The following is a 12,101-nucleotide window of genomic DNA, read 5'->3' as shown; positions in this document are numbered from 1 at the left end:
TTTCTAGTGCTGGGGGACAATTCAAGTTTTCATTGTCTTTTGCTTTTGTTTATGATTTCCAGACATGATTCAACGACTCCGAGAGAAAAGGAATAATTAGTTTTTTCCAGTCATTTTGTTTAAATCAGAGAAATAATTAGTAAATCGGGCCAAAAGGTAACATGTTGTGGCTCCAGCATATTATGGGTAAATGCTGCTGCCGTTCAGTGCTGATGAGTCTCAAACGTAGCTTTTGGTCTTGATTGTGAGGAACTTGGAGTAAAACCTGATGTGTTTCAAAGTGGCAGTAAATAAACAGGATTAAAGCTGCACTGTAAATCTCTTAAAACAAGGTTGCATCATGTGTCGGTGATCTATATAAGAAAATGTAAGTGTTGTTAAGTTGATTCCCCTTAAAGCAGCTCGCTTAAAGGCTGCTACTTTACCTTCTCAAACTGAGATTTCTTTTTAGAAGCTTCCAGTCAGAGATTGATTTCATTAATCAGCCAAGAATGTACTGTTTCTTACCAAATCTAATGAACAGATCAACGGTAGTTTCAAGTAAATGAGGAGTGGGTGCAATAACAGTTGAATCTTTTATCTATCATTCCCGGAGGAGCTACTGAGGACGAGATAATTACACCATATGGAGTCAGAGTGCTGCAAAAACCCTTCACTTCTTGCTGCTGAAAGTTTTATTTAATTCCCTGTGGACAGATGTGAGTCCATCCAACTCATTTTATGAGTGGCCATATTTCCAAGCTATGTCAGTCAGATGAGCATTAGCTGGGAGTATTCTGGTATCTGGGCTGCACAGTGTTTAGTGGTGTGTGACTGAAGTCTGTGACAGTGGACTGTCCTTCTACTGGGAACCACTAACACAGCGAGAGAGAGACATAGACACACATAGACAGCTTCATGGGCTGTTGACCACAGCTCTGATCTGACGTGTTGAAGGTTACTCACTGAGCAATGAGAACACCTGGCAGCCAGGAAGCATCATTCAAGCTGCAGGCTGACACCTCAAACAAGTGGACCTACAAAACACCCGGGAATGTCAGCAATAACAAAATAATAATAAATAAATAAAACACCTAGATGAGTGATTCCCAACCAGGGGCGCTATGTACCTCAAGGGGCATCTTCTTCTGCAGCTGCCAGCTGCTCAACTAAGTACAGGTTACATTTAAATAAATAGCTACATTTGGTAGTGTTGTATTCCATGTCTGCCAATACATCTCCCTAAATCCTACTCCAGTTGAAATAGCTGAAAGTAATTGATAAACAGTTCAAAAAGGTAGTTAGCATTTAAAGTAATGGAAAGACAGTTGAAATATATAAATATAATTCTTTTGTTAAACCTATATTAACTTGGTAAGACCCATTGAGATCAGCAGTTGAAACAATTCATTCACCATTTTACGATAAAAACTTGATATCCGGCAGAGAGACCAATTCTCTTAGTTTCAAGTCTTTTTGAACGAGAGCATTTATAAAACATTCGTCCTTTGACTTGTCAATGCCTGAAATTCACAGATGTAATTAGCATTAATAAAGGTTGTATTACTTTTAGGTGAGCCAGCTCCAGGGTCCTGGTGCTGTACACGCTTGTATGAGCCTGTGGGTGTATGTCAAAAAAGATTACCTCACCGGGCGAGGAATTAAGTGTATGATGATTGTTTTTCATGCTGTTACTACTAAGGATGTTTCATGTGCTTTTAATACAGTCTGTGCAGTCAAAATGCAGGGGCAGAAAGTAGATTTCCCACTTAGCATGGAACGAGCAGATGTGTGCTCATTTCTTATTGGTACCTCCGTCTCTACATTATCAGCTGTAATTTGCATTTCAACTTACCCCCCCCGGCTTTGCCAGAGCTCCCTTTTAAAACAGATCATCACTTGTCTTGGCTTAAATTTAAGTAATAAAGCAGTGCACCGAGAATGAAAAGAGAAACTACAAAGGGGAGTTACGGTTTTGATCTCAACTCCAGTGGGGTGTGAAGTCTGATTTGGCCCACAGAGAGGATATTCAGGAATCAAAATAATAGTCTTTGCCCTGGGCCCTTAAACTAATCCCCATTCTTTTTCAGTGAATTCCTGAGCGTTAGACATTAACACAGCATGAAATGAAATAGCCGTCATAATCTCCCTTGTTTTCCACAATTATCGGTGCATAAAGTCTACAAGCTTTGGTCAAATACGATGCACAGCTGCGCCACTTTTTCCGACGCAGGACGCCAACTGGCTACGGTGCTGTTTCATATGGAAGACTGGAAAACAACAACAAAGAAGTGCATGTTGAATTCATGAGAGGAAACCATTAAAATGTCATTTGTTTTAAAGCGGCACCATTAAAACAAATACCAAGTCACAGAATGGAGCTCACGGCTGAAGTCTCAGCTGTCAAGAGTTGACACAATGCTGCGGGAAAAAAGCATTAACTGGACGAATCCCTCCTCAGACCGATAGCATGACAGTGCTTAAGAACATCAACGGTGAAACCAAAACAATTCAAAATATTTGTGGCAACCAGGATCTTTTTTTGTAATTGATGCTTCTGATGTATCACAATGGAGATGTATTCGCTCAAAGGAAAATTATGCAGATGAATCTTCTAGAGATCTAACAGCAGGCCACTTCTTAAGCTGCCAGAGATGGATCAAGGGACCAGAGTTTCTCTGTAAACCAGACAGAGAATGGCCAAAACCTCACTTGGAATCTCTGCTAATGATCCAGAAACCAAACAAGACATCACAATGAACGTCATTGTCAAAAATCCACTGAAACGCACAAGGTCTCTTGTCAACTATTGTTTTGACAACACCCTTGCAGCGGATATGAAGGAGAAAGGAGATTCAGAGTACTATGAGCAGCTTTAAAAAAAGCATCCTGGCAAACTAATGATTGAAAAAGAGATGCAAGACTTAAAAACAAGCCTCCGCGGACAGTGGTTATGTCCTGAGGATCTCGTCCAAGCAGAAGGAGCAGTCGTTTCTTTCGATTAAAGACAAAGACTCAAATATGAAATATCAGTATTAGAAGCTAGTATAAAGAAGTTTCATTTGTGCAAACTGGATCTGCTGCTGGATGATGGACTTCTGAGAGTAAGCGGTGGCCTGAATAGACTAGCGTTGCCTGAAAAGCCCAAACATCCGACTATTCTCTCAGAGGGACCTTCACATATCCACACTATTGTTACGACGCATCCATGAACAACTCAGACACAGAGAATGAAATCATATGCTGTCTCGCCTTCGTAAAAAATACTGGATTATCAAGACATACTCCGCTGCAAGGCAGATCATAATAAGACTGTGTTCAGTGTAACAACAGCAGGGAAGAATTGGAGAATCAAAAATGGCAGACTTGCGTCTGGAGAGGATTCTACCAGACTTTTACAAATGCAGGAGTAGACTACTCCGGTCCTATAGAGATCAAGAGAGGACGAAGTCTCGTGAAAAGGTATGCTGCATGGCAAGCAGGTCAGTACGTTTTGAAGTTGCAAATACCCTTGACCCAGACTCCTTTATCAATGCATTACGACGATTTATCTGTCGATGAGGTTAAGTGTCCTCTTTCAGATCAGACAATGCCACAAATTTTATTGGAGCGTAAAAGAGAATTCAGAGAAGCACTCAATGGCTTGCTTCAGCGATGGATGAAGTGGTACTTGAACCGTGTGGAGGCGATAGGAAATGCTATCGAGCACCTTTAAACAACATGTTCGGGACGATTAAATATCGCAAACTTAAATCTGTGAAATTGAAGCAATTTTAAATGATCAACCCCTTACCAAGATTTCCAATGATCCAATCCAAACACTCACTTCCAGGTCCATCTTAACTTAGCACTCTTTGCAAAAGAGTGAATCAAATATAGATGAAGACAATACATGACAGATTTCTATTGGAAGCGGTGGACACAGAAATACTCTTGCCTCTAATCCAAGAACAACGGCGGTTGAAGGTAAAAAGAGGCTTCGCTCCCGCCAGGGGACATTGTTCTAGTGGCTGATTCCACTGCACCACGAGGCTCCTTAATGGGCAGAGTACTGGAGACCAAACCTGATGCACTAGGTCTCGTACGCACAATTCGACTTCATCTTGGAAAGACCGATAACAAGTCTGCTCCAAGAAGCTGAGCCCTAAGAACAGCAAGGACTGGTGGCTCTAAAAATAATAAAAGAAGAAAATAATATTAATTGCCAACACATAAAATAATGTGTAAAACAGGAACAGAGCAAAATGCTACAACTTGCAGAATTGGAAAACCCTGTTACGTTCATCTCTTTGCACAACTACCTCAATAAACCACAAACTAAACTGCAAATAACGACTGGAACATTGGTTGAATTTGGTCTTAGTAAGATCACTCCTACCTGTGTATTAAAGGCAACTGGAAAAAAAATAAATGTATTTGCTATTATTCATGTTATTTTTCTTCCTGGGTTTTCTTGTACTGGTGGTTTTTAAGTGAAATGTTTAAATACAGGACATCAAAAGTCACCACACCCACCTTGAAGAAATAAACTATAGCGGCAGATTATTTGCTTTACTTTGCTGCTCTTCTATCTGCAGGAAGTGGCAGACTCACTTGTCATCTTCTCTGCCTGAGGACTCTGATAAACAAGTGTATATAATATAAACAGAGACATCTGAATATGTGACTTCAGACTGTGTGCTTGTCTCTCTGTTTACAGTGATAACATTCTGGTTCTGGATATCTTCTTCGAAGCGCTGAACTACGAAACCATTGAACAAAAGAAAGCCTACGAATTGGCAGGCCTTCTGGGTAAGGAAATAACTGTCAAGTGTTTTCATGGGAATAGATAATATGCAGTATGCAACATGACAGATGCCCTTTATCCAAAGTGACAGTAATGCAAGCGCTTGCATTTTCATTACACTTGTTCAGGTCCCAGAAGACACACAGAACTGTTTCTTTAATCTATCATGGCTTTTCATAACTTTTTTTTTCCCAAACATCTACGTTTTCTGTCACATTTGTCATCTTTCAAACCTCAAGAAAAAAAAAGATGACAAGTACATTTCAAAGCTGTTTCATGTGAATGCACAGAAAAAGACATTCCTGTCTGTTTTAGTGTGACGGTACATTTTGTGCTTTCGTATTCGTCTTTCCAGGTGATATTGGAGGTCAGATGGGTCTCTTCATCGGAGCCAGCATCCTCACTATCCTTGAACTCTTTGACTATCTATATGAGGTAAAATATCTCCCATCATCATCATCAGGAGCCTCTCACTCACATCAGTTTGATGTATTGTGTGTGGAAATGTGTACTGCTCCAGTGTTACTGTGATTACTTGCTCACAAAGGGGAGTTTTTCCAATCTGCACAAGGACATGTTTTAGCGAGAGTGGCGAATGCTGTGTCCCTCCCAACGTTACAGTCCGTCTCTGTGCGACACACACACACACACACACACACACACACACACACACATCTCAGCAGCAGAGACTCTGAATACATTGACATTTTGGATGTATTATTTTTGAGATTAGTCTGTTGTCTGTTCTCATTAGAATAATTATATGTTGCTACTTCCATGCAGAAAATGTTTTCGTGCATCTGTTTGTTTGACCTGCTCGTGTGCAGCTTCGAGGACGAAACTTACTTTTAGATGCATAAAATCAATCCCTCTTGAATTCGACTTTGCCTGATCCTTACAGAGCCAAAGCGTCTGGGCTTGAACAATCAAAAGAACAAAAACAACAAAGCACGTTTCTGAATATTGTGTTTTGATCCTCAAAGGGTCAGTAATGGCTGTCCTCGTCTATTTGCAGGTGATCAAGTACAAGCTGTGCCGATGCGCGAAGAAGAAACACAAAGGCCGCAACAACAATGACCGGGGAGCTGTGCTGAGCCTGGATGATGTGAAACGCCATGTCAGTAGGCTGCTTCTAAACACTTTCGCTGTGTCAGACTGCATTTACTTGTTCTTTTTCTTCTCTGGTCTCAAGAGCAGCCGAGTGAAGGAGTGGTGGTGGTGAGGAAGGGTTAGTGAAGCGATAGAGATGGAGGAAGCTAGGGAGGGAAGGACTTGAGAGACAGGAAAGGGAGTAAAAGGGTGATTGGGTTGAGAGGGAGAAGAAATCGAGAGAGAGAGAAATAGGAGAGCGGAAAGTGGCTTGAATTAAATCAAAGCTGGTGGACGGGACCAGCAGGGACAGGCTGGAATTAGAGCTTTGAAAGGTGTGACAGCTCACTTATTTCCAAGAGTAAATGAAGCCAGTTCGCTTTAAATGTAAGTCCGAGCCCCGAGAAAGAAAGGCAGAGTTGTGCTCCTCCTCCTGCTCTCCTGCTTTACGTGGTAGTCTTTCCATCCAGCTTTAGTATTTTCATCTTCTTCTTTTGTTTTACTCCAGAGTATTTCTTAGGGAGCTATATTCTCTCTGGCCCAGCTTGTTGCTCTCGTCGTGTTTATCTGTGAGTTTATGACTTTAAGGTTTTCTCAAATGCATTTTATTTTCTGTTTTACTCTCAGTGTGATGACTCCCCCTCTGCTTGTTTGCCTCCCCTCAACACCCGCAACACTTCCTCTCCTGACGATCATTTCTCTCCTCTATCTTCATCCTCTCCTCTGCTTTTCCTTACTTGCCTTTTATTTTTCCTCTCTTTCTCTCTCCCCTCATTTCTCCCTCAGGCTCCTTGCGAGAACCTGCGTACACCATCAACGTATCCTGGCAACATGCTACCTCATCACCCGGGCCAGGCCAACTTTGAGGACTTCACTTGCTGAGCAGACCCGGGTGAAGCATCAAAGTGCGTGTTATGCAACCAAAGCCAACCATACAACAAGAACTATCCAGCACGGGGAGTGTGAGGAACCGATACAAAGTCTAACAGAGGCACTTTTTACATGGAAAGGGAGTAAAGTGGACTAATCAGATATGACAAAGACCTGTCACCCGAGGCCAAGAGGAGAGGATATCCCAAATATAAAAATATCTGTTAATTTTCCGGAGAGCATTTCACGCAGCACTCTAAACTCTTCTATCTCTGTGTTTTTCTCTGGAATACTGCCGCAAAGGATGCTCATTGGAGGAACCTTGCCAACACGGACCTCTCTTTCAAAAGACGAAAAAAAACAAAATGTAAAAACAAACAAGGGAACATGTACAGCTATCTCACCATAGACAGCAGATCATAAAAAGAGCCCCCATGCCTTTATATAACACAGCAACACACGATGGTTTCACACAACACCGGCCTGCTAGTGGGACAAATGTTCATACCGCTTACTCCACTGTACATGTAGCAACATATGTAACTGTTGCAGCGCTCCATAAAACAACAGCTGGACTCTGTGTCGTTTGTACGAGAATGTATCTGTGTTCAAGATGAGTGTAGTCGGGTGTGCAGGGAAGTTTTTCGAGGGGCTTTTGGCGCTAGTGGTAGAGGTGCATCATCTACCATTTAAAAATGTACTGGTGAAGATTTCAGGTCTCATTATGTAAATGCATGCTTGTATTTGTCCAGTGCATGATTTTCATTCCATCTCTTATTTAGATTTGTGTTTATATATATATACACATATATATATAGTGTATATATGTATATGTATATATATACATATATATATTACCACGTTTGCCTCGATGATATACATAAAAAGGAAGATCATACATCCTATATATTTCTGCGTATGTGAGTAGCTATGGAGTGTGAGTGTTTGTGTGTGTGTTTGTGTGTGTGTGTGTGTGTGTGTTTGTGCTCACATGACAGCATCACTGTGCAATGAATGAATGAGCTGCACCCAATTTCATTGTCTCATCTGTTCGTTTTTCTATTTTCACGTGTGCCCGACGAGCCGAGGAGTTTTCATTCAGCCTCTGTAAACTTTTAACTCGACTGCAGGATAAAACGGTGAGGTGAATTTTTGTCTCACGGAGAGTTGATCGCTCAAATCGTTTTGAGTTTTGTGGGGCTGTTAAAAAAAGAATTTATGTATCTGTGTTCTAGTTGCAAAAGTCTTATCAAAGCACAATACCGCCAGTATGTAGAGGTGATGTAAAAGACAACGTACTATTCTTCTTGATATATTGTCATATTATTAATATCGTGTTAATCGGACTGTTTTTATTTCTTTCATATAAAACATACTCGATATCGCCTGATAATCCTGTCTCCATCTTCCAGGTAATAGGCTGGTCTATTTAGTTATCAAAGCATAAATAAAATCTAAATATCATTTTGGAAATTGTTTTATTCTTATCAGTTATTTGCGTCTCTAAAAACCTTTATTTGTCGTTTGGTCAAAGAGGTAAATAGGGAAAGCAAAGCATTTTTCAACTCACGTATACTGTGCAAATGTTCATTTGTATTCACAAGTAGCTCTTAGAAAACCTCATTCGGCATTTTGCTATCTCCATTTTTTCTTCATCAACATTTTATCTTGTGTTTTGATTCATACAACATTTTTCTTGGAATTAAATCAGCATTGGGGGTTCGGGGGCAGAGTGTCTGGTATTAAAATAGATATTACTTATCTGCTTCAACCATTCATTTGGGCTGCAGTTAAGCAGCAGCAAGCCACAACATTGGTCATTTTGAGCTCCACGCTCTTGAGATGTAATTACAATTTCTTTGCTGCAGTATGACAAAAGGATGGATGAGAAATATCCTGCACAGCCAATACAAGTTTTATCAAGATTGTCAATCAGCCAGCAGCCGCACATTCTGGACGGCTGCTCTCGTATTCTACTGTACATCTGGTGCTGCCGGCTGCCACACTTGTGTTAGTAAAGCAGCTTGGTGATGCATGACGGTGAATATTAGAGCCCAGTTATGCACCCTTAAACATGGTATGCCTTGAAATCATGTTTGTTGCTCAGCCGGCTGCACATCAGTCCACTGCTACCAGACACTGAGGGTTATTCGAGGACAGACGTTTACTTTTTTTCAAAATTATTTTTTCATGACTTCTTTTAGTGGTGAAACCAAACTTCAACTTAGTTCAGCAAACGCGAGCGTGCATTCATTTTGTATCATTCAGAGGAGTAACCGCGCATTAATATAGCCTACAAGGTGTTAAAGCTCCCGGGAACCAGCTCCGACATCTGATGAAGATTTTTCTTGTTTTGAATGTCTGAAACATGATGGTGGCCCCCCTGACGGTTTTATTATGTTCTGTTGTACCTGCCAAGAAGACTAATTAATCAAGAAAATAAAAGATGATGCTGTTCATTTCCTGCTGGCAGTTGTGTGTTTATGGGCGACGGCCGTGGACTCACAAGTTTCTCAGGGGGGAGGGTCAGAATACGGGAGATAAATCCTGCTTGGAGATGCTTGCTGCTTTCCCGATAAGGCTCCGGGGCAAAGCAGGTGTATGTGGAGTTTAACCAGCGGGACTTCAGAGACGAACTGAAAAATCTCTCCAAAAATGCTGGATGAGGAAAGATTTCCTGCAGTATTATTTCACGTGGTGTTAGCAGCTCCAGAAATCTTGGCAACCGCGTCTCTCCTCTCTAAATGAGGTTAAATCACTATATGTGCCCTCATTTAGCCCCCCCCCCAATATATGAAGATCAGAGAGGACTGCTCCCTCCTTGCTTTCACCTTGTTAGCTGACAGGCAGCCAATCTGAAGACGGTGATGAATCTGTACTGGAATCCATCCCAAACTGCCTGCCCTTCTTAAATGGCCGTAACACCCTCAGCTAATCACTGCCGGGCAGCAGGATGTGATGGAAAGGAATGCAGGCAACCTGTGATGTTAGTTGCTGTATTTTATTGAGACTCGTGAATGTGCATGTTTTCGCCCACATCTGCCACTTTTAATCGCGCCTTCTGCTGTCACTGAACATGCTCTTGCGCTAGATCTTTGTGTATCAGAGTTAATATCCTCCTAATCCTTTTATCACATCTCATTATCTGCAGCAACAAGGAGATTACGCTGTTCTTTAACAGTTTTTAATGTGGCGCACAGTGTGCTGCCATTTCCAATAACTAGATTAACGCACACAATTAAAATCACTGGGCGAAAATCTGTTCCGTTAACTGAAGCAGCATAATGGGTTAACTTTACCGAGTACCAAAGGGTTGTTTTTTATTTTATGCAACTTTATAGTACTTTTTACTACATTTATATAACTGCTTGGTGAGTTTGCTTTTTATATATTATTAATACAAAATATAATCAACATATAGTGTATGATGTATTACCGTACAGATTAAACTACCGGGCAGCATATAAAGTAGTTAAAAATAGCACCTTTACCAACTGCTGTATTTAGGTGGTGTTTTTTCTTTTCTTTTTTTTTGTAAAATTGAATGCAAGACTTCAGAGTACTTGCACACTGTGGTATTACTACTTTTGCTGAAGTTAAATGTCTAAATAGCTCTTGCACCCATGCCCAACATTTGAAAAAAAAAACACCCCATTGTCTTGATTTTCTACCCAGAGGTTCTGGGTAAAGTTAACCCATATACTGACCCAGAATACGTGATTTGTGGAGGACGTTAGACTGTTTTGTGTTACTAAATCTTTACTGTACAGAGATGAATTGAAGCTCCAGCTTCATGTGCTCTCACTCCTCCCAGCATGTCAGATGAGTCCCGTTTCTGGTCTAAACTTATCCTGTCAGATCTCTCAGTGCAATTAGGATGCTCAGCCGTTTGTCATAGATAAGGCTGCAGCTCGGCTCCTCTGGGCTTCACTTTATATTCTGCTCATTAAGAGGATTGATAAATACAGCACAGCCAACCTTCTCAGCACCGAGAAATGCTGTATTCAGACTTGAGACTGCCTGATTTGTCCTTTCACTTGTTTGAAGTATGAGCCCTTATAATTTAATATCCAGGCTGTCAGTATAGGCTTGTCGAGGATACGCATTATCACCTGCCATCTCTCTCACACACGCAGGGGCTTAAACACCTCTCTGGAGATTTGAATCACAATGGAGCAAATCTGATACTTTTTAGTCCCATGAATGACGATTTTACAACATCTTGCTCCAATGTACAAAAAAACCATAATGTATCCCCCTTCCTCCAAGTACGTTCTGATCAAAAGCAAGCATGCTGTGCAAACAGATGGAATTACTTGTTTTGTGCTGTTATAACTTAATGCTAATTGGAGGGAAGTGTAATGACATTAAAGTTCGGAAACAAGAAAGTGTTTGAGCCTGTGGCTGACTTGTTGTCTAATTGTTAATTTAGAAGCCAGAGTTTCAACATCCTTTCTTCAGATGAAACGTTATATGATTATGTGCACTTAGGAGGTCAACTAATACTGTTTCAGTTAAACAACCATCCAGTTTGGAGGTGCTGTGGTTGTGATTTAGATCACATAATAATCAAGAAGGGAGCTGATTTACTTATTCATGAACCCCTGCTGTGTTGAAAGAAATGTCTTTTGATTTGTGTGATAACTGACCGAGAGTTAATATTCAGTGGGAGCACATATAATTTTCAATTAATTAAATAAAAGCTCCAAATGTTCAAAGAATAGTGTTTTTATTATCAGGCATTTTGGTTGAATTGAATAAAAGAGAGATATTACAACGTTTGTTTTTTATCTTTTTTTCGTATTTCATCATCATATTTGTTTCATCATATTTCATGGATATTGATAGTTAAGATTGCATAGGTTAAAAGTAACACTTTTATTTCATTATATCCCACATCTGATACACATTTCTTATACACTTTTCTGGAGCTCAAGATGCTGTTTCGTGAAATCAAGAAATCAAGTTTTCTTGCAGGCAGTGAACAGACCACATTTGCCACACTTCAAAAAGAAAATAAAGTTATTAAAGACCTGAGTATGTTCAGAAAAAGTGCATACAGCAGAGTAGAAAGAACAATATTTTTCATACTATATAGTTATAGATAGTTATAGTATTGCAATACAAATAATATAAGTTGACTATGTTCGAATGTGAACTAGTTGATTTTGTAATTAGTTACTAATGTGCTGTGGTTTATATTCAGTATCTTGAATGTTACTTTTGGGTATTTGACACCGTTTTAACGGCTATAGTTCTACTGCAGTACCGCAGCCATCCAGCAGGGGGCGCTGGGGGATTGTCACCACCACCAAAGCACTGTTCTCGTTCTCGCGATAGCTCCATGCCTCTACCGGCGGCGACATTCAGAGAGGAG

At 40.5% G+C, this 12,101-nt stretch overlaps 1 protein-coding gene across 1 annotated transcript in view; it reads left to right on the top strand.

The window, feature by feature from the left end:
- Positions 1-6,736, top strand: part of asic1b (acid-sensing (proton-gated) ion channel 1b) — a gene marked incomplete at both ends in the record, with an annotated part of 142,129 nt that extends 135,393 nt beyond the window's left edge. Inside the window, 4 exons of the mRNA XM_079186240.1 lie at positions 4,679-4,770; positions 5,121-5,200; positions 5,781-5,882; positions 6,641-6,736. Of these exons, the coding sequence (XP_079042366.1) occupies positions 4,679-4,770; positions 5,121-5,200; positions 5,781-5,882; positions 6,641-6,736 (370 nt within the window). The remainder of the gene's footprint in view (positions 1-4,678; positions 4,771-5,120; positions 5,201-5,780; positions 5,883-6,640) is intronic.
- Positions 6,737-12,101: the final 5,365 nt, after the last annotated feature.

The sequence above is a fragment of the Pholis gunnellus genome (assembly GCF_910591455.1).
Source record: "Pholis gunnellus genome assembly, chromosome: 3".
In the NCBI taxonomy this organism is placed as follows: Eukaryota; Metazoa; Chordata; class Actinopteri; order Perciformes; family Pholidae; genus Pholis; species Pholis gunnellus.
The sequence above is the reverse complement of the archived record's forward strand: the minus strand, read 5'-3'. Positions and strand labels throughout refer to the sequence as shown.